This window comes from Mus caroli, unplaced genomic scaffold, assembly GCF_978045245.1.
Source record: "Mus caroli unplaced genomic scaffold, Mus_caroli_1 scaffold_1, whole genome shotgun sequence".
NCBI lineage: Eukaryota > Metazoa > Chordata > Mammalia > Rodentia > Muridae > Mus > Mus caroli.
The window spans coordinates 83,484,627-83,512,447 of record NW_028227256.1 but is presented as its reverse complement, the minus strand read 5'-3'; the positions used below and the strand labels follow the sequence as shown (position 1 = coordinate 83,512,447).

General features: G+C 44.6%; 1 protein-coding gene across 3 annotated transcripts in view; it reads right to left on the bottom strand.

The window, feature by feature from the left end:
• The window catches only part of Dis3l2 (DIS3 like 3'-5' exoribonuclease 2), a 357,736-nt gene that overhangs the window by 39,125 nt on the left and 290,790 nt on the right, over positions 1 to 27,821 (bottom strand). For all 3 annotated transcript variants that reach the window (XM_029476858.2, XM_021163217.2, XM_029476861.2), the window contains one exon: positions 21,645 to 21,878. In XM_029476858.2, the coding sequence (XP_029332718.1) occupies positions 21,645 to 21,878 (234 nt within the window). The remainder of the gene's footprint in view (positions 1 to 21,644; positions 21,879 to 27,821) is intronic.

Genomic DNA, 27,821 nt, shown 5'->3' with positions numbered 1-27,821 from the left:
AAGGAACTCCCTGTCTTGTCCACAACAGATGCAAACTGACCTCTCATAGGCACTAGTGCCTCTGTGTGGGCCTGGAAGGGGCTGGCAAGTGAGAGGGATGGTCTGAGCAGGCAATCTTGAAGCCCAACCCAGGCTTCCCTCCCAGGGATGTAAAGACAGAGCCAGTGGGTCAAAGGAGCATAGTTTTCTGGCTAGGACTGCTCTAGTTCCGCCTACTTTCTTCTCCTGGAGGCTGGGCTTGTTTCAGTTTGCTAGCAGTTAGGACTCAGGTTCAAGCTCAGGTCAAGGAGCAGTCTGGCAAGCCTCTCAGCTTCCCATGGCTAAAGCTCCCTCAGTTCCTGGGTCTTGCAGGGTATCTGACTGCTCCTTATATGGAAGGCAGCCAATCCTACACAGGGCCAACATTTTGGGGAATGCCTCTTAACAGCATACTTGAAAAAAAAACAAAAAAAAAAAACCCAAAAAGGTCCTCCCACCTGAAGCTTAGGTTTGAAAATTGAAAAATCTTATTAGGAGGGAATCTTCACATTCTTTGAAGTGATCTTTAGTTTTCCTTCGTTAGTCTTCATTGTTTGGTTTGGATTTCCTAAGCATTATTTCTTTTTTTCCATCTCCTCTTTGCTTTCTTTTATAAGACAAAGATGCTGTGGGCTTTGCTTTAACTTGGTTAACAACGATTCTATGGCAATGTATTAAATTTCTTTCTCCTAAGTCCACTGAAGTCTTTTTGGACTTGAAGAGCTTTTTAAGAAAGAACTTGCTCATTCAGCAGGATTTTCCTCCCTGCTCCAAGCTCTGGTTCTGACCTGGAAAAAATAAGAGTAAGAAAGAGCAAGAGAATCCTGCAGTCCTGACGCTCAACTTCACAAACCACAAAAAAGGACCTTGCTCCAGTAACGTAATCATGAAGAGTTCTGGCACCTTGGTCTTTCAAGAAAAATACATCCATCTGCTGGCACAGGGACCCTCTAACTAAATCCTGTTCAGCATGGAGTTCCCGATTCGTTAGTGTTGGAAGTCTACAGCGAGGCTGGCCGCTCCCACTGGATGACGCCTCCCTGCAGTGCGAGTCTGGAAACCCCACAGCTGTGTCTTCACTTAAGGCCGCTTCTCCTGACTCCACTGTGTCCCGTTCCAGAAGCTTGTTCTATTCTTGTTAAAGCTAAAACTGACAAGACAGGATTCTTCGATGTTGAGGTTTGACTTGCGCCGAAGAAGCCACGTCTGTCTTAGAGCTAAGGTCTGTCCCCAGGGAAGGCTGCTCACTTGGGAGGAACCAGCCAGCAAAACAGTAGTAGTGGTCCTGCCCTCCTGGCTAGTTGCCTCTTCTTCTGAGGACCACTTCTTAATTCACCACAGTAAGAGCAGTGCAGCAGGGCTCTATTTACACTGTGCCATGTGGCCTTCTGTTTCCGTCATGGGCAGACCCATGCAGAGGAGCTTATTTTCTTTCTTAGCTTCTTCTTTAGCAGATTGGCAGCCCCTGGAGTCCCAGAGGCTTCTAGTCAGCTTCCACATAGTCCCTGGGCTTTGTTTGCCTCTCCCATTCTCCATTAAGGTGAAAACAGTAAATACAAGGTCTGACGAGCAAGCCTGCATATGCCACATGTAGCCAGATGAGGAGGCTGTAGCCTCCTGACCACTCTACTTAAGTCAGGCAATTACAGACAACTATTTCCTCTTGCATTAGGGGACTCATATCAGCCGATGTTTGGGCACTGATGCTGCCAGAGCTACTCGCACAGGCAATGCTGACTGTGAAGGTGGCATGTGGCTCCTCCAAACCCATGGGAAAGATACTGTTCAGGTGTCTTGGCCTCTTCTTTATCTGCCTAGCTACTCTTAACCTTGTGCACTTGCTGTGAACAATAGAGACCCTATCAGACCCCTCCTACTTCAAAGTGGGTGCTATAAAAAAATTAAGTGTGTTGTCTATTTGTTTAGTCATTTGCTTATAGACAGGGTCTCAGGTAGCCCAGGATAGCCTTAAACTGTCAAAGAGCTGAGGTTGTTCCATCTTGTGCTTCTGATCCTTCTACTTCACCTCTTGAGTGCTGTGATTACAGATATGAGCCATACTCAGTCTATGTGTCAGAGAAGAGTGAGTCCAGAACTTGGTGCACATTTGCACTTAGTGCACCAATGGAGCTGCCACCACAAGGATGCTCCAACTTTACCTGGGACACACTGAGGCTCCAAAAGAGCTAGTGCTCCCCAGACTCATGGCCTTCCTTAAGTTGTTTTAGTCACCCTCCATTCTCACCAAGTTTACCTTAAGACAGAGCCTATAAACATCTTTTTTCATTGCTACAAGTGTATGCAGTGCCCCTAACAGCAAACCTCACATGAGAAACTGTTCTCAGTACTAGGAAACACATCTTTCAACTTTCAGTGAAGTTTGTTATTTTAAAAAATGTGCCTTTTTACCCTCCCCCTCAACTCTCTGAGGTAGGATTGCTTCTGCTGTTGCGATACTACAGTAGAGAGTCTGGTGCCTACTCTGCACACAGATACTGGGAGCTCACCTTCCGTCTGCCTCCCCTCCCAGTCTCTCACTTCTAATGTATTCACCTTACTTATTTCCTTTGCTGCAAGTCCTCCATTTTCTTTTGGAAACAGAGGAGGGTACACATAAGATAAGTAAAGTTCTTTATAATACAAGGTCAACATATATGAAGTCATGAGAGTTCAAATAGAACCTGCCTAAACAACAGCCATGATGGCAGACACTCAGTTCGTGGAAGAAGGAAATGGGACACTCTCACATAGTCTTCGGAGCCAGTGATCAGGCTGGCTCTCTTCTTGAAAAAACAGGAGAGAACAGAATGATCTTCCAGGGAATTGGCCTCAGTTTCCAGGGACTTGGGGAGTCAGGAGTTATGTAAACCAAATTGAGAGCCAGCAGATTTGGCTTGCCTGTTCTCTCCCTGAGTCTGGATGGAGGTGGGCTCTGGGACCTCAGATGCCCCACCTATACCATGGAGCCCAGTTCCTCTGTGGCTGTTCTGAGGTTTGTCTCCTGGAGGAATGTGGGATCTTTTTAGCCTATTGAAGAAAAGTGTCTATAGCCAGTCCTGCTGTATCTGTTGGGAGAGAAGCTCAGTGCTTCTAGAAAATCAGTAGGAACCCCTTGAGGTGTTTTAATGAGGATGCTCTCTCTGCATCCTTATGTAAGGAGATCTTATATAAGATAGAGCAGTTGTCAGGGTTCATGATTTGATGCTAAGCTAATTGTTTCCCTCCCTCCCAGAGGCCAAGTGCCTGCACAATGTATTCAAAATGACAATATTGCCATCTCGGGCTCCTGGGGAGTCTTGGGGCAAGCCACCTGTCTCTCCTTCATTGTCTGTGCTTGCTCTGGTGAGTTTGGTGCATTTCCTGGCATGAGAGCTACTCTTCTACCATTCAGCCCTAAGTGCCCACTGATCACACAACTGCTGATTAGACTGTTTAGAACTATCCAGTGAGTATCCAATAGCTGAAATTGCTATTCCTATCCAGGTTGCTACTTGTGTCTGAGCCCTCTTCCTTCGAGAACAACATTATCTAAGAGATGCTGCCCTACTTGTGGTGTAAACCAGGGAACACATGGGTGTTGTGAAATTTAAAGACATCACAAGTACTTTACATCTTAGAAGAGATGTAAATATTAAACAAAATTTAAGAAGTTTAGGAGGGCAAGAGCCAGGCTCCAGGAAGGAAATACATTCTTTGCATTCTTCTGGCCTTGCTAACTGTGATGTATCAGCTGTGGTGAGAGAAACCTCGGATAATCTTGTTCTTTAAGAAACTGCATATGGAGACCAATGAGAAGGCTCCTGCTGATGCCGGATGATCTGACTTCGATCCCAGGGTCTTACATGGTAGGAGGAGAGAACTGACTTCCATAAACTGCTCTTTGATCTCCACATGTGTGCAGTTGGCATGTGTATATACTCACATATACATGCACACAAGATAAAGAAGGGTGAAATATAAAAAGAAACTATATATACTATTGAATGTTAATGAAGTAAGCTCACATTCTTTCCTAAGCAGAAACCTGTGCTCCTTTTAACTCTATACTGTATAACATGCAGTCTTTGTGGGGGCTCCAAAGCTAGAATTCAGAAGACAGACCAAGTCTAACTGTTCTAGTCTAGATCTTTGCCCCACTCTAACTTTCTTTTTCTTTTTAGCATTCTAAGGGCTTCACACTTCTGCTTCTGTCTCCTTTGCTGTGCCCTGGCCTTACAACTTAAGAAGGCAAATTACACTAGAAGAAAAGGTCACCCATCTTTGGATCCCAGTTTTACTTCCTAATAGTTAGGTGACCTTCCTTCTTTTACCTCTTTGTACCTCATTTTCTGACTCTGAAGGATTATAGGAGATAATGACAGCACTTCTGAGATTGTTGTGAAAATTAAGTGAGGAAAATCACAGACCAACAGTATGACCTATCCACAATGGTGATCCCGTAGTGGCAAAGCCTGGGGACAGTCTTGCTCATGTGCCAGCTCCACATGAGAAAAAATAAGGCACTGGAACAAGCTCATTCAGTTAGTCCAAAAGAACTCACTGAAATCTGAGCAGTTTCTACAACTTCAGGGTTCAGTTTCATTTTTCTTTTTTAGACAGGGTCTCACTATGCAGCCCTGGCAGGCCTTGAACATACTGCAGACTAGGCTAGCTTTGAACTTACAGAGATTCACCTACCTCTGCTGTCTGAGTACTGGTATGAAAGGCAAGTGCCACCATGTTTTTTGTTTGTTTGTTTGTTTTAAACTTGAGCAGTATTAGGGAAACCACTTTTTCTCTGCATGCCTCCCTGGGAAACATAGCAGCAGACCTGGGCCTCAGATTTCAGTGGAGTCTTGTAGTACTTACACCACTGCACAGGTGGCCAGGCTGACACAGCTCCTCTGTCACATGGGAGCCCCAACCTTCTCCCTTGGTGACTGGTCTCTAGGGCTGCTTCAGCCTATGGCATTACATACCTCTAACTGAGCTACACTCTTCAAAAGCAAGGCTTCCCTTAGTGATGGTATTACATGCCTCTAACTCTGGCACTCTGGAGACTGAAGCAGGAGAGTTTGAGGCCAGCCTGGGCTACACAGTAAAACCTTGTTTCAACAACAACAACAATCAACCAAACAAAAATACTAATAAATTAACCAAATAAACAAGTAGCTAAATAAACTCTCACCCCTTCCTCAAATCCCAAAACAAACAACCTAAGACGGCCATGCTGGGTTGGCAGATGTGCCTTGCCAGGTAGAAGCCCAGTCAGACCTTGGCTCCAGTAACGACTTATCTATTGGTCACTGGGCAGGGAAGCAGCCACAACAACCTGCTAGAGCATGGCATGGGCTGGCTTAGGCAGTCCAAATGCAAATATACAGTTCTGTTCAACCCTTCCCATTTATCCTCAAGTTAGAATATATCTCCACTGTGTATCTGCTCAGCTATTATCTTGTCCCAACCATCCTAGTTCTGATACAGAAGTCCCTACTTTGGACTTACCCAACTTTGGGTAAGCCCCACAAAGATTATACAAAAAAAAAAAAAAAAAAAAAAAAAAAAAGGACAAGATCAGATAGAGCCCTAAAAGGAGAAGTAGGAGTCACAGGCTCCTTGTGCAGCTGGAATGTTGCCAAGAGGGTCACACGCCCAGTTACCATTGCCACTATTTAAAGGAGTTCAGGATGGATGCTAGGGTAGGTATAGTAATTTGGCTAAAATAAGGCAAATCAGCACTTGGTCAACTGGCATATAGATGCAAACCTGCCTGGCTCTAAAGTCTGCATTTCCCACTTGCTATCTCCCATGTAAGAGCCCCATGTTACAACCTCTCCTTCTCTAGGTTCAAGCAGACAGAGAACAGCAAATGGCATTCAGATGTGAACCTTGTTGAGGATCACAGGCAAAGAGGCTTCCTTCCATGCCCTTTTATTTAAGACATGCAACCCCCATGAATGGCTAAACACACTGGCCCGCCCATCCACAGTCATGGGCTGACTGAGGCTGGGCTGAGGGATGGGTACCCTTACATACCCTGTCAGAGGTGGGTACAATGAGTGAGAGAGACAGGCATGCTAGCTCTACTTTTCCATTCAATGTCTGCCTTCCAGCTAACATGGCTCAGTTACTCAAAATCAGTAAAGAGACCAGAACTGAAGCCAAGAGGATCTTACTCTCAGAGGATGCAAAAGGCTGAAATAAGAAATTTTAGTCAGCTGGTCAAAATCCTGACTAACAGGAACCAAGAAAAAACAACAACCACCACTGCTATTGAGATTAATACAGGAGCTACTGCTCTTCTCTGAAGAAATGGGCTGAGGACTTCTGTGTCTAGGATCTATTGTTTAGGGCATGGACTTAAGTATACATTGTCGGCAGCACTGGTCACTGTGGAGGCAGAATGTGCAGTCCAGAGCAAAGGCTGGCAGAGATGCTCAGTCATATGACTCTGCATTGTGGGAGCTCCGAGATGGATCTGGTAGAGGAGCCTACATGGAATAGGCCCACTCTAAGTTATAAAAGACATGATGGGAGGATTCCAGGTGATAAGAAATACGAAGCCCTTTAGTAGTCTCAGGTAATGAGAACACCATGAGGCTCATATACTGTGAATATATTTTGAATGGTTGGTGAAATGGCTTGGGAAGGATTGGGGTGTGGCCTGTTGGAAGGGGTATGTCACTGGAGGCAGGTTTTGAGATTTCAAAAGACTGGTGCTATTCCCAGTGTGCTCTCTGCCTTGTGCTTATGGATCAAGATGTGAATTCTTACTTGTTGCTGATGCTATCATCATCAGGAACTGGAGCCCCCTGAAACCATAAGCCCGATTAAATGCTTTCTTTTTTTAAGTTGTCTTGGTCATGGTGTTTTGTCATAGCAATAGAGGAGAAACAAATACAGGCAGAGACCACCTGGGTTATACCTATCAGTTTATCACCAGTGCCAGCCCAAATCTTCAGTAAAGTAGTAACAGTGAAGAAATAAATGACCAAGTCCAGAAAAAAAAAAAAAAAAAAAGAACATTTACTGCTGCCTTGCTATCTGCTGGGTAGGTCTGACTACATCATGCAGATTAGACATGGGACTAGACAGATACTCATGCTAGCAACATAAGTCATCTAGAGTGAGCTCACATAGCTTCTGTGATGAGTGTGGTAAGGCTAGAACTGAAGAGATGGCTCAGGGGTTAAGAGAATTTGCTGTTTGTTCAGAGGACCCAAGTTTAGTTCTCAGCACTCATTTTAGGCAGTTCACAACTACCTGTAACTTAAAAAAATTTTTTTTTTTTTGGGCAGGATGTGTTCTTGCTAGATCCTCTTATTAAAAAAGTTTTAACTTTTTCTGTTTACATTAATATATTTTATTAGTGGGGTGTGTGTTTTCAGGTACATACATGTGTAGATATCAGAGGACAATTTGCTGAAGTCAGCTCTCTGTCTTTACTCTGTAAGACCTGGACATCAATTTTAGGCCATCAGGCTCTACTAGATTCTCTTACTGGCTTCTAGAGATGGGTACAGTTCACATAGCTACCTGACAGGTAGGAACTGAAAAGGTGACAGCATTTGCAAAACTTGCTCTGGGTCCCAAACTACAGCCCTGAGATTGGGGTATAAACATCCAACCCTTAGTTTAGCACTTTTCCATAAAAAGGGAGAGTCTCAGCTCACATCTGACTGGCATTAAAATCTGGTCTCTCTGCTAGACTCTGTTCCCTCCTAGGTCCTGAAATTGCATGGTGTGAACTGCTTGGGCAGAATGTGGCTCTTGATCTGAGACCAGGTCATCTTGACACAATGGAATTAAGTAGCACTTTTGTTCTGAGGTACTTAAGAGAATTAATAGAAACAAACAAACAACAACAATAAGCCAGAAAGTTTTCATGTCCCTATCACTCAATTACCACCAAAGGTTACATCTTACATGGTTATAACTCAGGAAATTGTCACAATGTGTCCAGATCGGGGCCACTCTGCACACATGGTTGGATCCTCACAGTTGCCACTGTCCCTGAGACAGACCAGACGGTCCCAGGACATGGGCCTCCCTCCTGGCAACATTAGCTCTGACATCCAGCAACTATTCACTTAGTCTCCTCTTCTGGAATTTTGTCATTTCAACAATGTTTTATAACTATACTCACACAGCATTTTAGCCTTTCAAAGTTGCCCTAAATTGAGAACTTCGACCATTTTTAAACTGTGTAGAGTATAAAACCACAGCGTCCATATCCAACAAGAGAAAGGCAGTAGTGGCAGAAGATGGTTCCGTAATCCTGGCCAGTGTGTGCTCTTTGACAACTCCTCAACCTTGAGCATCAGTTTCCTCATCTGTAAAAATGGGTAGAGGGCTTGAGGGTGAAGGAAGTTAAAGTTAGCAAGTAGAAGCACTTGGCAAAGAGAAGACTCTCAATAAATTCTAGCTGTTTGTTATGATTGATAAAGAGCCAAGGAAGCTTCCGAGCTTTACTGAAAACAAGGCTCTTGCTGGTCACAGATGATTAAGTAAATGACCACACCAGCCCTTAAATGACCCCAGGGTTTTCTTTCTCTGTGTTCCCAAGACTTTAGCATGGGATGTCTACAGGGTGCTTCACACAGGCACCTCCACAAGTGCAGCCTTGTGAGAACAAGTGGCCCTGCAGCACTGGATTCTCTGTGCTTAAATTCAGGCGGGGGAGTGGGAATCTGGATAGGGTGGAGGAAGGGCTGAGCACTTTCTACTCAGTACAAAGGCTCTTGAGCAGCCAGGCTTGTGGGGTGGGAGACCCCAGGGAGCTACTGAGCTCAGAGGAGTGGCCAAAGAGGCAGGGGTCAGATGAGTGATTGAATTAGGTGCTGCCTGAATATCCCTAAAGCTCAGCACTACTCAAATCTGCAGGGGTTAAGAGGGACAATGGTCTGCACTACACTTGAGGTCACCTCTACTATGATTAGCTATGGAAATCTGGAGGGAAAAAAACCTCCCCCCAAATCACATATGCAAAGGCTCCATTATACAATTGAGAGAACACTCAATGTCGAGCCTTTGAGTAGCTGGGAACCCAGCACAAATGGCTGGCTATATCTTAAGCAATATGCCCACAGCCCATTGAAAACAGGACAAAACTGGGCATTCAGGATCCGTCATGATTTACTGAAAGTGGCATTGTCTGTGCTTCTGCATGGCACCAGCAGGGGTGGGATGGGGGGTGCTCCTCATGATGGCAGGGTCACTCCTGTGTCTCCTACTCCCTGGGACTTTTCAACTCCCCTGGCCAGTATTCACTCTACTTAGTTTTTTTCCTTTGAAGTTAGAGAATACAGCCTCATCGATCACTGACACATTGGATTTCAAAAGGACTGGGAGTGAATTCACTTTTTTTTTTCTCTCTAACAAGCGAGAAAGATTGAGCTGGGAAGAGTGAGTGAGGAGGTAAGGAGGGAGGGGAGCAGGCCAGGACCAATAGGGCCTTCTGGGTGATGTTCCCGGCCCCACAGTGAACAACTGGGCTCATTGCAAGGGGAGGGGGGTACTCTTGTAATAGGTCCTACCCCACTCCACTCCTAAGGACCTGGGCAGCTCACAGAGGCCTCATCTAGATTCTGTGTTGCTTCCTAGTCTTGCTAGTCTAGCAGGAGAGGGAAGTATAGAGCCTTCAGGGGTGAGGACCTCACACATCTTTCACTGGAACAGAAACAGATATAAAGATGGGCCAGATAAGTTTTCATGTCCCTATCATCCAACCGATGTCTGCTTGTCCCCTATGGGCAGATAGATGGCTTCTCCTGGTAATACCATATGCCCATGCTGTGCAGGCAGAAACTCGTGAGCATCCTGATGAACCCTCTTGAGACTCTCTCACCTGTTTCTTCCTGTCAGGTCTGGTCTGATGTCTGATGACCACTACAAGCTTCTAAATGCCTTGTGTGATGTCCTATCTTGAGCCTTTCCAGTTAGGTCTCAACAAAGCTGCTATAGATAGGGCTCTGAAACCAAAGTCCTACTCCATCCCTCCTGTGGGTAACAGCTTCTACATTGAAATTAAGAAAATGTTTGTGCCTGGGGACAGCCCAATGAGGTCCTCAAAGAACAGCCTGTTTATATATCCTCCATGACACAGCTATGGCAGAGGCCTACACATTTTAGAACATAGCAAATGACTGCACTGATCTGCCTGGATCTGTTCAGAGAAGCCATTCCCAAACTGTTCTCTCTCACTGGCCCTCCTTGACTAGAATTGGAATCTTCTGCCTGCTCTGTTAATATTCCATACTCATACTCTTACTCCTGACACTTCCTGAAGTCAGGGCTGTCTTGACTGATGAATGGCGACTGCCACTGTCTTACCAGTGCCTTCTGAATGCTTTTGCTGTGATGTACTTTCCCATGGATGAAGATGGCAGGCCTCTACTTAGATTGGCTGAGGGTGGTCATTTCACAGATTTTTATCAAATGTTAGTTGCACATCCTTCCCAGGCAAACAGTCTTTGGCCTCTCACCCACAGCAGGCTTTCTTCCCACCACATTACACTCCAGCTGTTCAGAGAAAACCTAGTTCCAATGGCAGTTGTAACCCACGAGCTGCCTTGTTGACTGTAATTTTTAAAGCCACTGAGTTATGAGATTAAAGCATGATTGAGTGAGTCACTGACTTGGGCGTTTGCATGTAATCGACAAAGTCTTGCTTGGCTCCGCTCACCATCAGCTCTGTGATAGTCAAGAGGATTTGTCTAGAGAGCTGAGGTTTCTCTCTTATCGTTCTGCCCCCTGATTCAAAAGATACACTATTCAGTTTTATGCCAAGTCTTTAAAAGCAGAGATGATCTGCTTACAAGCCACTCCTGAGGTAACTTCTTTGCAGATGGCTCCAGGAGGGCACTGTGCCTGGCAAGACCCCCAGGTCTGACTATACCCTAAATCTGCTCAGGTCCAGTTCTGTTGTTGTAACTGTTTTCCAAAAGAAATGTCTGGGCCTAGGAATGTGTTTATAAAGGAAGAGAGAAAGTAGAAATAAATTCTGAAGCTATAAGACTTCTAAAAGAAAATCTGTGATTCTAGGTCAGTTAAAGATTTCTCATGCCAGGAGTTAGAGGAACAAGCCTGTAATCTCAGCACTTGGGAAGCTGAGTCAGGAGGATCTTGAGTTTGGGGTCAGTCTTACATAGCAAGACTGTTTAAAAAAAAATGAATAGGGCTAAAGAGATGCCTCAGCAGTTAAGAGCACTGTCTGCTCTTCTAGTGGTCCCTCATTCAATTCCCAGCAATCACGTGGTGGCTTACAACCATCTATAATGAGTTCTGATGCCTTCTTCTGGCATGCAGGTGTACATGCAGATAGAGCACTCACATACATTAAATAATAATAATTATTATTATTAATAATACCATCAAAACAAACAAAAAATCTTAGATATGATAACATAAGGGCACAATTGATAAACTGGACTGCTTCAAAATTAAAAACTTCTTTTCAAAAGAAAGGGAATAAAGAAGAGCTAGAAAGAATAAGACGAAAGATGAAAGAATGAGCTGGATGGCTTGTAGTATCACACAACTTGGTAGAGGTTCTATGTAAAATAGCAAAAGAATCCTCAAAACTTAGTACTAGGAGACCAAAAGACCCACCCAGGAAATGGGCAAAAGTTAGGATGGGGAGATAGCGCAGTTGGAACATGTTTCCATGCAAGCATGAGGATCTAAGTTTGATCTCCAGAACCCACATTAAAAGCCAGGCATGGTGGCACATGCTTGTAATCCCAGTGCTGGGGAGGTGGAGACAGGATGATACTTGGAGCTTACTGGTAGATAGGTGAGCCAATTGGTGACTCTGGGTCTCAGTAAAAGATCCGATTTCAACAAACAAGGTAGAGGGCACCTGAAGAACGGTACCTTAAATTGACCTTTGTACCCTGTAAGCATGTGCTCATGTGTGGCTTACTAGGGACTGAGGATAAGTGAGACAGTCTGCCTACCAAAGGGCACATGTGGAGTTTATCGGGTGAGGCAACTATTCTGTATTTTGACCATGGTAGTCATATGATTATGTGTGGAGCTTGTGGACCTATACACTAAAGATGGTGGATTTTATTGTATATAATTCTATCTTCATAGGGGAAAAGGTGGTTATAATTGATCAGAGCAGGGGCCTGTGCTGATGATGTTGGCAGTCCTAGGGATGGGATGTAGCATCTGCTCTCCACAGACCTGGCAAAGACAGGCCTGAAAGTTGATAGAGACACAGAAGGAAAAAAGGCAACTCAAACAATGGAATACCACTTCCAAGTTACCTACATTAACAAAGAGTAAAGCAAAGCCACAAACTGAATTTGCTGAGAAGAGTAACAGCATAGCACTGTTCTCTGATGGGGTAAACCTCAATTAGTCCAACCTTCTGGAAAACACCCAGAAAGCCAAAAGCTCTAAAATGAACAGTATTAAGTATTATTACTAGGTGAGGCATAGCCAATGGCTACTTTTTCCTTGTTTATTTAAATATGTTTACAGTGTGAACATATATTCATTTTATAATAAAATAATCAAAGTTAATTTTAAGAATTGACACAGAAAAAGTCAATTTTCTTCAACCTAGTAGTTTATGATGTTTGTATTTCTAAGTGACTTTTACACTTTCTGTGTAAGGGTATTAATTACAATGTCATTTATAGCAATAAAAACTGTAACCATCCTACTGTAGCAACACCAGGAAGTGTTCTGAACTAGGATCCGTTTGTACAATGAATGATTTGCAGCTCAGACTTGAGTGGCTTGGACTGTGGCCTGCTTCCCCTCCTTACTCACACCCTTGCTCCTCATCAGAAGGCAGAAGACATCTGGGTCTAATGTGTGAGTCTAGTAATTCTTGTAAGCTACTCTGAGGAAACCAAAGTGAGCAAAGCAATAATTAAGCGTGCTCCCAATAAGCTCAAGCGAGTCAACATAAAGTAACTGCTTCATGGCCGGAGAGAAGGCTCAGTGGATAAACTCGCCTGCGGCCAAGTCTGACAACTGGAGTTCCATCTTCGGACCCATGTGGTATAAGAAGAAAGCTGACTGCTGTAAGCTGTCCTATGATCTTCATTTGTGTGCTGTGATGCATATCTTCACACTCCCCAAATAACTAAAAACGTATTAGAAACCTACTTCATATTATCACATTGAGTATTTCCTTTGTCTTGGGGATAGAGTGCTTCATGTGTACAGGAACACTGCTTTTTTTTTTTTTTTTTTTTTCTTTCCCAGACAGGGTTTTATACACTCCAAGCTGGACTCAGATTCTCTGTGTATTTGAAACTGGCTTTGAACTTTGGATTCTCCATGAGTGCTGGGATTTCAGGTGTGTAGCCACTACACAGTTTATGTTGTGCAGCGGATTGAACCCAAGGTTTCCTGTTGTTGGGTAAGCACTTAACAGCTAAGCTATATAGCCCTAGCTTAGTAATTTTTTTTTTTTCTGAGACAAGGTTTCTCTTTATAACCTGGGCTGTCCTGGAACTCCCTCTGTAGACCAGGCTGGCCTCAAACTGAGAAATCTACCTGCCTCTGCCTCCCAAGTGCTGGAATTAAGAGTGCGCCACCACTACCCTAACTTTTTTTTTTTTTAAATATATCCTCGTGTGGTAAAATAAAACACCTGTATGTTGTCCCCCAGACATTTCTGCCATTGGTTTGTGATACCAACAGGTTCTTGAGGGACAAGGGAACATTTGCAGGAACTCAGTGTAGAATGAACAGAACAGAAGAGCTTTGGCCTAGGAAACAGAGTCCCGAGCACACTGAAGAATACAAACTGAAATCAACTGGGCCAGTCCCAAGAAGCAGTCATGGTTGAAATCTAAGGATCAGCTGCAAGGGTTCTCTTTCTCCAATGCAGGTTTTACCAACGTCAAAGCATTCCATGCTTCTTATGTAGCTGTCTGGCTTACATTCAATTGACGTGAGTGTGACATGGGGGCAGGGCAAGAATATGCAGTATGTCCTATGAATAAAGAGAGTCCCAGGGTTGCCTAACTGAGTACAATTACCCAAAAGGCAAAGTCCCAAAAGGGCCAAATTCCACTCCATCTGTCAAGGTCACTAAGACAAAATAATCTCATCTCTGAGGAAATGAGGGTTCTAGCCATGCCCTGTTTAAGTCACAGAAGTTCTTGTCTCTTCTGGTCAGCATGAGAGCCCTTCCTCCCCTCCACTGTACCCTGGGAAGGTCAGCAACTTCTGTTTGAGTAACCTAGGTTATATTTAAGTTCTCTTCTTAAAAAGCCCCAAAGACCAACAGGAAGGCTTTATCTGGTAGCAGCCATTTCCATTCTGAGCAAAACGGGGGTGGGGTCCTCTCAGGATCCTGCAAAGACTAGAGGTTGCCATTCCTATCCAACTTGTTCCTGCCCCATTCCAGAGGAGTAGCTCTGGGAGGAGGTAATTTTTGCCTTTTTAGACCAGCATCTCTCTTCTCTGGTGGAACTTTGGGAGTGTCCTTCCTGACATCTCCAGCAGGGACATCCCAATCTGAGAGGGAACCTCTGAAGTGTCGATGACCCCAAGCGTACTGAAGCCTTCTGACTCCTCATGCCTATCAGGACAGCTCCACCTGAGAAAGTCCTCACCACATCTCTTCTACATGCTGGATGCCCTGGCAAAGAATTAAGTATCAGCCAGTTTACTTGGGCAGTCTTGGTTCATACTGTATAGTAACACTCTCATGCAAACATTCTGATCTACAGCCTTGGTTTCCATTCTCCCCACTGTAGCTAGCAGTACCTTATTTAAAAAGATCAGCATGCATGGCACTGCTTAGAGACCCTGAACAAACAGCTTGTTAAAATGCAGCACTGTTCAGGAAGTGAGGATAGAAAGATTAATACCATGTGGTCTTTGCTCTGTAGGAACTGAATCTTAGGGGAGGAAACAGGGGTAGAGATGGAAGATAACAAGACAACTGGAGAGTGTGACAAAGATAGGCATGAAGGGCTATGGCACCCTGAGAGAGAGGATTGGCCTAGCCAGCCCCACTTGGAACAAGCAGAGGATTTCAGTATTCAGATTCTTCAGGTCCAGAGAGAGGTGAAACCAGAGGATATAGCAGCAGGCATGAAGCAATGCTTTTTTTTGGCCTGGAAGAAATGAGGCTAGACATCAACATGCAGAGTGAACTAGAAGACAAGCAAAAGCTTCTAGAGGTGGGCTAGGAGCCAAACTTGCTTTCTAGAGTTACTTAGAAAGCAGACTCAGTGTTCTTCTGAACAGGCCTGTTGAACAAGTGCAGCAGTTCCAGCTTCAGGCCTCACTACATCCTGCCTGGAAAGACACCCAACAGTCAAGGTAATAGCAGAGGTGGAGGAGTGGGGAAGCATCCCAAGTATTCCAGCTGGCAGAGGGCGTGGCTCTATCTCTGGCTACTTTTTTGCCTCCTTTCATCTAAACCATCTCGGGGTAGATAGAGACACTTTCACCTCAGCGTGTCACAAGTGTCCAGTCTCGGCCTCAGGGCTCAGAGGAGGAGAAGCCGCCTTTGGTTCTTCTCATGCTCATCAGTGGGCACATCTTTCTTGAGCAGGTTGTCCTTGCCCTTCACTCCCATCCACTTCCCATCGTGCTTGAGATCCCCTCGGCCTCCTTTGCTAAGTCCATATGTCCTCCTCTACTTGGTATGCAGTCTTAGGGTAGGACATCTGCTTCCTACTGCCTACAGCTTCCTCCCAGAGTTAGGAGCAGTGTTCCTGCTGTTGGAGAGAGAACTCAAGAGGCACCCAGCAATGGCCACTGGTCAAGTGTCAGTCTGCACTCATAACAACTTCCAAGGTAAACAGGATTCTCTGAAGTTTTTGGAAGTGCGAGAAATGGCTCTATGTTGTGTCACAGGGAGAGTAAATATAGGGAGAGCGCAGATGGTTCTAAAAAGCCACCCAGAGGAGTTCATCTAACAAGGAAGGATGTGTGCCAGCTTTTATATATACCAGTTAACAAGCCACAGACACTGATCAGATCATGTAAGTGGCTGTAAATTAGTTATATGTAACTAGGTCACATTTCAAGGTTGCTTCCTGCCCATGCCTTGGGGTGCATAAGTATGACTATTTTCTGTAATTCCATATGAAATTAATGTACAGTAACTAAACTGATCTGTCACTCTCAAAGGAAAGGTTTCCACTGTAGGCTGTGTGTTCCGTGGTGAAGGGTGCAGCTCCCCACCCTTCCTGCTACCCATGAGAGTCCAGGTCTGAGTGTCACAGAGAGCTGGATCTACAAATGAAAATAAGCAGGAAAGTAGAGAAATCAGTGAGTTGCTAAATATCCAAGTGAAGCCATGTGCTGTCTACATTTAAATGGAAGGCCTGGAAGTAGCAGAAGCCCACTGAACCACTGTCACTACCCTAAAGAGTCGCAGAGCTACTCTCTCTCTCTCTCTCTCTCTCTCTCTCTCTGTGTGTGTGTGTGGTGAGATAAATAACAGAGGGATTTTCTTTAGTTTAAACTGTTGTTTTCCCTTATTATTATTCACATCAGTTCAACACAAATGACTCCTGTGACATATTACAGGAAGTGAAAGGCATAAAGAGACAGAAGTTACAAATGATGTCTTCTGAAGATCAGAGAGGACAGAAAGCTCTTGGTATGCTTCAGGCACATGGATTTCTTCAGGGTTCTAAGGATGAGCACTGGTTTGGGGCAGGAGTCATTCCTCAGTTTCAAGTTCAGCAAGCACTTCCACCCAGTGCTTCTTACTGTCTAGTGGTTCACTGCCTCCCTTCCCATACCTGAAACTTCTCATTCCTCATTTACATTCTCACCCCCTCCACACACACACACTGGGCTCCCCAAACAGGTCTCTGAAGCTATGCTGAGTGAAGAACTCTCTGAATGAAAAACCTCAGAACCTGGGCCTTGGACTATGTTGTGCTTTGAGTTGACACAGACACTAAAACTAAAGGAAAGTCAGAAGGGCTTGCCCATCCTCCACAGCTGCACCAATGTCATCGGAGAGCAACACCGAGCAGCAGCCATCCAGAATGCAGCTATCTATGGCAGAGAGAAGGAACACTCTGCCGTAATTAGCACTGCAGACAGGTAGCGAGGAGAGAAGCTACCCACCTTCCTCACAGCCTGCTCTTCCTGGAGTAGTCTCTACCTTCAGAGGGCCAGGGGAGGGAAGGAGAAGGGGGAGCTAGGGGAGGGGAGAGGGAGGGCTGCTTTGACCCTGAGGGTCCTGCAGAGGAGTAAAGAGAGTGCTGACTCTTTGGCTTCACACTAAAGGGACTGGACCTTGGGAAGGGCAAAAGAACTGTGCTGGGGTTGGGGGGTCAGTCACTCTTACTTCCAGCCTCCAACTGGACCCCTAAGCGTGGTACTAATCAAAAGAATAATTTACTTAATTGTATGGAACCATCCTGAGAAGTCACTTAGCCCAACTGTTCTCCATTACCTAGCCTGGCTTCCTGGGGAAGTGGTAATGAGCTGCTCAAGGTTCGCTGGGTAATAGGGTTGAAAAGCTTGTTGGTCAGTTAAGCAGGGTCAGTGATGTGTGGGACACAGTTTAACCTGCTTTGCATGGCCGGGGAGCAAAGAAGAATTTTTACATTTTTAAATAGTTGAAAAGTAATCAAATGAAGAATAATATTTTGTGGTCTGTGAAAATGATATCAAATCCAAGTCTCAGTGACCTTCAACTATCTCCATTCATTTGGAGCACACTAACAGGCAGGGCTGAGTCAGAGACAGACCATATGAACCAGGAGCTCATGTCATTTACTGATTGGCCTTTCCTGGGAAAGCCTGCCAACACTGACTGAAAGGCTAGGCTAGGTTAGGATCAAACATTACAGACTCACACAGCTTGAGTCCCAGGGTATTCAAAAGTGTCTTCCATTAGAAAGGCTACCTTTACAAAGAAACTGCATGGAGCTTGGGCCTCAAAACTGTGTCAAGTAGGTTTCATAGATGACAGAGCTGAGAACTTAGTAAAGCCTCCTTTACTTTATATAAATTTTTCTCAGGTTTTTTTCATTTGATTTCCAAGGCCCTCTGAATTCATAGTTTTAACTGCCTGTGGGAGACCTTGTCTGATCTCTGCAAACTTCTAGTTTGTTTCGCATAGAAGTCTTAACCTGGCTCAAGGGAAACAGGTTCAGAGAGCTTCAGAAAGCAGGGTGTGGAGTTTCCTGACATCAGCCAACGTTAGTCTTAGTATTGAGGATCTGTTTGGCACCCCATTACCTTACCATCATATCCTTTCTGAAGACAATAGCTGAGCTAGAACCCCAAAAGGGATTCAGGGTCTTAAATACACCCATGCCAGACAGATCTATCTTCCCCCCTAGATGGCAGCTGCTGAGGGCTGGCCTGTGCTAGTCAGGAGCAGAAGCCTTCAGATAGCTCCCCTTGCATCAAACTCAGGATATGGATATTAGGGATCACTGTGATTTCTTTTCTTCCACCCATACAGAAGTCTTGGCCCCATTATGGCCTCTTTTAAGATTCAGGAGAGACATATATTATAAACAAATAATTAAAGTGGTCATCTGTACCAAGTCCTTGAACTACCCTGGCAGCAGAAAACATGGATTCAGAGACAAGCCACTCAGAAGGGTCATTATTCAACTCAGCGACCAAAAATCACTAGATAGCCTTGGAAGCCGGTGTTGCTTCTGGGGCAAAGGAGAATCACCTTTTGGAAGAAAACTTTGTTAAAATCAGCTCTAGGTGAGCAAGTTGCTCTGCCATTCTGCACTTATCGAGCCTGCGTCTCTGACTCTGCAAACAGGCACCATATTAGTGCCTCGGACTTCATCCCTGCTCATTCTCAGGGTCATCAAACACTGATTTCTCGGAGAGGCAAAGCCTCTGGATTGGCTGAAGACCGATCTCTAATTGCTGCTGACATAAAAGGATGTGCCTTTTAAAGGACTGCCACCCAAAACATGCCACAGTGAACTACGGCAGACAAAGCTTCAGAGAACAATGGCAAACAGCAGGCCACTGAAAAGGCACCAAGGAAAAATGGACTTCTGAGGGCAAAGAAGGCAACAGGGATGGGAGAACAAACGCAGGGCTTCTGAATAAAGCCATTTAGCTGATTTATAAACGGTCTCACCAGTGTCCTTGGCTGCAAAGATTGATGTCTCCATCTAATGTGGGGGTCTACAGACTTGTTTTCTGGCGAACGAAGGGATCAACTCCAAGGATACAAATTCATTACTTTCAAACCTTAATTAACTGGAACCTAATTAGGTTTTTGAGGGTGTTTTCCCCTTTCACTTTAAAGGCAAACTTTTTTCTCTTATGTCAGCATAGTGTAATAAATGGAGGAAAACCAAACAAAGAGCTACTTGGATGCCTGGCAATAAGCAACCCATCTACCTGTGGGGACCTCAGCCTTCTCATTTATGAGTTAGGAGGGCCACTGGGATACAGATATCTAAAGTCTTTTCAGCAATACAATTCTGAGTATCAGACATACTAACTGCTCATTCTCCATCAATAATCTATGGTCATTACGCTGATGACCACACCTCTTCCAATGGGAGAGAGATAAGTTGCCGCTATTTCTCTCCCCCTCCCTCCAGTTTCACAGATGAATTAACCCAGTTGAATTTTATTATAGCATCTTGGTGGGGAAACATCTGGAAATGGTACTTCAGAAACCTCCTCATTTGATGGGCTTGGGTAACAGCTGGTTTTTCATTGTAAAAGTTAAGTAAATAAGAGAATCATGCAGAAAAGGCACACATAATATACAACCTAACATTTTTTATTATAACTCAGTTTACATAGATATATATTTCTAAACCATTTTTGAAAAAAAGTAAGACTTAAAGAATACAAGTTAGTATCTGGTTTGGTGGCTCACACCTATAATCCTACCATTTGGGAAGCTGAGGCAGGGGGCTAGCCATGAGTTCAAGTTCAACCTGAGCTACAGAGTGAGAGAAAACTAAATTTATTCTTTTTATTGCCTTTCTCTCCACCTCCCTTCTTCCTCCTCCTCCTTCCTCCTCTTCCTCCTCCTCTTTTTCTCTACTCCTCTTCCTCTTCCTCCTCCTCTGCTTCCTCCTCTTATTCTTCCTTGCCACATGATCTTGACATACATCTTATATGGCCTTGAACTTTCAATCTTACTGTTTTGGTTTCCTGAGAGATGAGATTATAGGTGCCAACATCATAGATTTCTAGTCTTTTTGAGAAAACTAAACCCAATTCATTTTCTAAAGACTTTCCTAAGCCCCACAATTCATTTGTAAAGTGACTTCAGTCTTCCTAAAGAAATTCTGAAGACTTGTCTTTCTAAAACATGGATGTGTTTACAGAATAAACAGCTTCCTTTCAAGAGTTGTATTTGATCTGTCTGTCTAATGTTTAGTCTAAGCACTAATTACAACAACCTGTGCAACTGGTACACTTGGGTTGGGGGCACATGTATAATGCACCAGTGTATCAGAGGGAGAAGAGGATGCTGGGAAGCCTGTGTGCCATGCTGTGGGCATCAAGCACTGCTTTCTGCATAAGGAAGGGTGAGTGAGCACCATTGCTCTGCTGAAGGGCAGTCAGGCAGATAAGGCAGGTAAAGAAGCTAGACTTGAGTGAGGCAGAAAGGTCAGACACATGTTCTGGTGTCATTAGCATCAACTTAGCCACTTGGAATCAGGAAGGGACTGTTGGTGGAGATGACAGGAAGGTGGGCTGCAGCCTCAGGACACCAAGCATGAATCAAGGAGCAGAGGAAGTAATCTCCATGAGAGGACAGAACTGGTGACATAAAGGCTTCACAGAGGAGACCTGGGAGTGTCCCCTCTGCCTCTACTTCTTGAATAGTTTAAGGACAACTTGGTGCAGATCTTCTTTGAACATCTGGTAAAATTTTCCTGTGAATCCATCTGGCCCTGGATTTTTCTTTTTAGCTGGAAGATTTTTGTTGTTTTGTTTTGTTTTTTACTGTTTCAATCTTATTTGTTATGGATCTGTTTAGGTTGTTGACTTCTTTTTGGTTTAATTTTGGTGGTTTGACTGAATCTAGAAACTCATCCATTTCTAATAGAGTACAGTTTTAAAGTATGCCCTTATGAAACTCTGGATTTCTTAGGCATCTGTTGTAATGTTCCCCTGTTCATTTCTGACTCTGTTAATGTGGGTCTTCTTTATTTCTTTTGGCTACTTGGACCAAGGGTCTGTCAATCTTGCTTATCTTCTCAAAGAACCAGCTGTTGGATTCATCAATATCACTGGGGGTGTGCCCTGGAAAGTCTATCTTGTCTTCACATGCCTCTGTCTCTCTGCTTACTGGCTGCCATGAGACAAGCAGCTCCACTGGGTCACATACTTCTCATATGCCACCTCCCAACTATGGGCCAGAAACAACAGAGCTATGTTCCAAGAACCTCTGAAACCACAAGCCAAAAATATGTCCTTCCTCCCTTCTTTGTCCCAGGGACCTGTCACAGCCATGCCATCTACAAGTGAGAATTCAATCCTGGACACAGGTTTTCCAGGTAAGAGCAGCTGGGAGTCACAGAACTCTATACACAGATACCATCTTACCCTAACTCATATTACCATGGTGTGGCAGGGGCAGGGGAAATAGGTGGAGAGGAAGAGGCCACCAGGCTGTTTCTCACCCTTGAGTTTTGGGCACAAGCCAAACTCAAGACCACATAAAACAAAAGAGACTCACTGACCTGATCTAAACGGAGTGCGCCATCGACAAAGCGCTGGCGGCGGAGTTGCTTTGCAATGCTGTGCAGGTTCAGGACTGCCTGGTGCACCTCCTCGACGCTGTGCTCTGGGGAAATCGGGGGAAGCTCTTCCTCAGGGATCTTCTCAGTTGGATTTTCAATCATGCTCTGGGCATGGTCGTAGCTCAGTTTGGTGCAAGAACGGATGATAGTGCGGCCAAACCACTCTTCAAGGATCTGCAAAGACAGACTGATTGTACTTAATTTCTCTCTCTCTCTCTCTCTCTCTCTCTCTCTCTCTCTCTCTCTCTCAGCACTGAGTGTGTGCTCTGACTGGTGCCACATGGATGAATAAAATGCAGAGGTTGCTGCCCTCTGGCAGTTTAGACTACCAGGCCCTGGCAGAATTCAAGAGACAGCTGAGGTCTACACTCTTCCCCAGCACAAAGCAAGGCCACATGGAAGACTTGCACTGAATGGCCCATGGGAAGTGTTTCCATTTGTTTGGATGAATGGTCATCAATGTCACAAAGAGGGAAGAGAAGATAGGATAGCTGCCTGAGACACGAGATGGGACTATGACGGCTGGCTGCTGGCTTAGAGAAAGAAGGAAAGAGAGGAACTCAGCAACTCTCCACACACTGAATCTATGTAACACAGCTTCTATCCTAGATGTATGCAGTGATCCTTGTGATTGATCACCCTCCTTGAAAGGAAGAACTATGGCTTTTTAAAAATGACAACAGGGGCACTTGGAGAACAGCAGTTACTGTTCACATTATTTTTAAATTTTTAAAAAAGATTTATTTATTTTTATTAATACGAGTACACTATTTGTCTTCAGACACACCAGAAGAGGGCATCGGATCCCATTAGAAGTGGTTGTGAGCTACCATGTGGTTGCTGGGAATTCAACTCAGGACCTCCAGAAGAGCAGTCAGTGCTCTTAACCACTGAGCCATCTCTCTAGTCCCTACTGTTCACTTTTTCTTCTTCTTCCTCCTCCTCCTTCTTCTTACTTCTTCTTCTTCTTCTTCTTCTTCTTCTTCTTCTTCTTCTTCTTCTTCTTCTTCTTCTTCTTCTTCTTCTTCTTCTTCTCCTTCTTCTTCTTCTTCTATATAACAAGTCTGGAATCTGTAATATTAGATTTTTTTTTCTTCAAAATTTCTTAAACTCTACTTTTCGGATTATTCCAAGAATGATCCCTATTGCAAATAGCAAGAGACTCTATGAGTTCCTGTCTTCTCTGGCAATCAGGCCTCATACCTAGCACTCACAAGGCCTTGCATGCTATAGGCAAGGACAGCTTCAGAGCCAGTTCCAGGGGTTGGCAAGCAGTCTGGAGACAGATGCAGCTAAAGGTCTCTACAAGAAGCCATCCAAGTGACCAGGCTTGAGATCGGAGCATACCCACAGTTCTTGAATGGAGCCTCAGCCTCCTTCATAAGGAAAATGGCTGTGACCTCTTCATTCTTGTGGTCTCAAAGTTTCCCCTGGCCGGGCAGTGGTGGCACATGCCTTTAATCCCAGCACTTGGGAGGCAGAGGCTGGCCTGGTCTACAGAGTGAGTGTGAGTTCCAGGACAGCCAGGGCTATAAACAGAGAAACCCTGTCTTGAAAAACCAAAAAAAAAAAAAAAAAAAAAAAAAGAAAAAAAAGAAGTTTTCTCTGGAGATGTAGCTTCTTTCTTTTCTTAATTTTCTTCCCAAATGAGTTCTCCCTCAGCTCAGTCCTGTGTTCATGTGTGTTAGGCAGTCTGTTTTCAGCCTGCTGACAGATGGTGGCAGCTTACACGGTGTGCCACCCTTTTCATTCCTACACCTCCCAGTGAGCTAGCTCATGGACTCCTTCCCACACTTAGGTCTTGACATCTGGCCTCCTGTGGCCTGCATCCTCCTTCCTAGTACATGACACTCAAGTGAAGGTAACTACTACACAATGAGCAGATTTCTGCTGTACAAAGTTGGAGCAAGAACAGCTGTAGAATCTGATGAATGCTCAGAGCATTCTAAGTTTTATGCACAAACCTTTACAGCAAGTTGTACAAAGCTCTTAGATATTCTTCTGCCTACATGCCCACATGTCTTGGCTCTACACATCAGTTGTTTCCTTAGTACCCTCTAATTGTTGAGCCCTGACTAGCAGCCATGTGTCACCCTATGTTGCCTACTATTCCTCACCAGAGCCTGGCTACATGCCTACTAACACTACACTATCTTATTAGAAGCACCTGTTCTACCTAATAGGTACCTCTGCTTCTTTGTTTCCTTCTTGTCAAGACAGCCTTTCTCCAATGCCCACATGGACACTACCAAACTTTCTACTTTAGGTGCTGGTTCCCATAGCACCTTTACCTGATTTCCCTTCCTCTTTTGTGTTCCTACATCCCTGACACTCTATGCCAGCCTTCTTCACAAACATACAAAGGAGAGCCTTTTCGAACTTCCCTTCTCAGCCAAGGCTGTCTGGCTTTACCATGGCTCGGGACTTGTGGGAGGCACAGCTGACATGTACTAGAACAGTTTCTAGCCTGGGAAAGCAGTCTTGAAAGTACCTCTGGGGAAAGCCAATAGAAGAATGCCAGCCAAGGGCAGCTGCCCACAGAGAAAGCAGCAAAGACCCACATGGAGGAAACCTGGGAGCAGCCAGCCAGCCAGGGTAGAAGTCAGGCTTCTCTCAATGGAACACCTCATTAATTTCCAATCTGAAAACTGTACTCACATCAACACCAAGTCCATAACCAGGGCCAGTGGCAGAAGACAAAGGGCTTTTCATGGAAAATGTAGGAAAAAAAAAAAAAAGGAGGAGGGAACACATGGACAGAACCCCTGAGGAGATCGTGTCCTCCCTCCTTTGCATAACCACAGGATTCAGGCCACATTGAACTCTACACAGGATTCTAGCACATACTGTGGGGTGCCACTGTTCAGAATGTTGTGGGGTGCCACTGTTCAGAATGTCAGCTTAAGCACAGTCCCTCCACAGACTGAAGACACATGGCTGAGAAACCCATTATCTAAGGAGGTATCCCCCTCCTGACCTACCCAGTGCTGCTGGTCCCAACCTCAGGTACACAGCCTTTGAGCATCACTTTGACACACCAGGGAAAGCTGGGCAATCAGGTGGGAAATACTCAAGAATCATGCAAACTCTTAGGTCCATACCTGAAGGTTCAGACTAAAAAAAAAATCTAGTGCATTTATGTGGATGTGTGCGCACGCGCGCACACGTGTGCACACACACACACACACACACACACTTTTTTCTTTTTAGCGGAAGGTCGTAACGTAGATGATGAGAATCAAAATATACCTCAAATATATTCCTACAATTATACCTCATTTCTACAATTTATAGATATAAAGGCGTGAAGAAACCTTTGAACCTCCATTCTATTCCGTGAGCATTTTTTTTAAGTTATTTTATTTTATTTTATTTTCCAATTACCAGTTTCTTAGCTTTTTGGTTTTTGGATTTTGTTTGTATATATGTTTTGAGGTAGGCCCTTATATGTAATTCTGAATATCATAGAACTTGCTATGTAGACTAGGCTGGCTTAAAATTCACAAAGATTCTCTCTCCTTACCTCCTGGGGTGTTGGGATTAAAGGCAGTGTGATGACAGCAGAATCATTTACTTTCCATCATTAATGACAATATTCTAAACTCTAGCTCTCATATTCCAGACACCTTTACTCACTTTTTAATAATGTTTCTTTTTTTTATATTTTTATTAGGTATTTTCCTCATTTACATTTCCAATGCTATCCCAAAAGTCCCCCATAATCCCCCCCAACTACCCTACCCACCCACTCCCACTTTTTGGCCCTGGCATTCCCATGTACTGGGGCATATAAAGTTTGCAAGTCCAATGGGTCTCTCTTTCCAGTGATGGCCGACTAGGCCATCTTTTGATACATATGCAGCTAGAGTCAAGAGCTCCGGGGTACTGGTTAGTTCATAATGTAGTTCCACCTATAGGGTTGCAGATCCCTTTAGCTCCTTGGGTACTTTCTCTAGCTCCTCCATTGGGGGCCCTGTGATCCATCCAATAGCTGACTGTGAGCATCCACTTCTGTGTTTGCTAGGCCCTGGCATTGTCTCACAAGAGACAGCTATATCAGGGTCCTTTCAGCAAAATCTTGCTAGTGTATGCAATAGTGTCAGCGTTTGGAAGCTGATTATGGGATGGATCCCCGGATATGGCAGTCTCTAGATGGTCCATCCTTTCATCATAGCTCCAAACTTTGTCTCTGTAACTCCTTCCATGGGTATTTTGTTCCCAATTCTAAGAAGGGACAAAGTGTCCACACTTTGGTCTTCATTCTTCTTGAGTTTCATGTGTTTAGCAAATTGTATCTTATATCTTGGGTATCCTAAGTTTCTGGGCTAATATCCACTTATCAGTGAGTCCATATTGTGTGAGTTCCTTTGTGATTGGGTTACCTCACTCAGGATGATGCCCTCCAGGTCCATCCATTTGCCTAGGAATTTCATAAATTCATTCTTTTTAATAGCTGAGCAGTACTCCATTGTGTAAATGTACCACATTTTCTGTATCCATTCCTCTGTTGAGGGGCATCTGGGTTCTTTCCAGCTTCTGGCTATTATAAATAAGGCTGCTATGAACATAGTGGAGCATGTGTCCTTCTTACCGGTTGGGACATCTTCTGGATATATGCCCAGGAGAGGTATTGCGGGTTCCTCCGGTAGTACTATGTCCAATTTTCTTAGGAACCACCAGACTGATTTCCAGAGTGGTTGTACAAGCTTGCAATCCCATGAACAATGGAGGAGTGTTCCTCTTTCTCCACATCCTCACCAACATCTGCTGTCACCTGAATTTTTGATCTTAGCCATTCTGACTAGTGTGAGGTGGAATCTCAGGGTTGTTTTGATTTGCATTTCCCTGATGATTAAGGATGTTGAACATTAAAAAATGGGGCTCAGAGCTGAACAAAGAATTCTCACCTGAGGAATACCGAATGGCAGAGAAGCACATAATTTTAAATTTAAATAACTAGATGTGAAATGAGTTCTGAACCTCTGGGCTTCCTCATACAGAACTTTTAGTTCAAAAAGCCTGGAAGGCAGAAAGAAGCACTTTCCTGACTGGAACAAAAGCAGGCTGTCTGGAGTGGTGGTGGTGCCTGGGGGCAGCAGATTGCTGCTGCTTCTTAAAAGCTATGAAGGCAAGGCTAGCCTGGTCAACATGGCTATCCCAGCCAACATGGCCATGGTCTTGGCCATCCCAGCCATCCTGGCCAACAGGATAGAAAAAGGTGTCAAGAACAAAGTGTCTGAAAATGACCTGGACAGAGGTGGAGAGGCGGGGACAGCAAAGGGCAGGAAGTTGCTTGATGGAAGGAAAGCTGATTCCTTATGGAATGACCTGTGACTAACTAGTCAAAAACTGTGGGGTGGCTTCAGGATGAGCAGGGGGCAGAGTTGGGGGTCCTCCTTCATTAGGCCCTCTCTCAACCGAGGCCTGAGGTGACAGAACGAGACTGAGGTTTCTTCTTACAACAAGAGAAAGACAGCAGGGTAGAATGAAACTGTGGCAAGGCTGCCTCCTCACCAGCAGCAGCTCTTTTCATCTCACAGGCTTGCTCTTGCTGTGTCAAGACCACCAGTGGCTGGGACAGGACCAGTGCCTTAGAAGCCCAGCAACACAGGTTGGCTGGTTCCAAGTCAGCCAGCCTGTTTGGGTTCTAAGTCAGTTTGTGTACATGGTAGAGTCTGCATAAGAAGAAGCTGGAATTAACTATACAATCTTATCACTCACTGGCTTGTCCTTCAGTCTCAAGAGAGATTAGGTCCTTTCCCATCCTGATCTAATGACAGCTATGTGAGCTTCTAAACCAAAGACAAGGAAGCAGAGGAAACCAAATCTTTGCCACATACAGCAACTAGATCAGGGGTTTTCAACCTGTGGGTTGCAACCTCTTTGGGGTTATATCAGACATCCTGCATGTCGGATGGTAACATTAGGGTTTATAACAGCACCAAAGTTACAGTTATAAAGTAGCTATGAAATAATTTTATGGTTGGGGGTCACCTCAACATGAGAACTGTATCAAAGGGTTGCAGCATCAGGAAGGCTGAGAACTACTGGGCTAGAGGGAACTGAAACTCTAGTTGAGCCTGGAGGCTATGCTGTGGCTAGGAGATAGGAATTGTG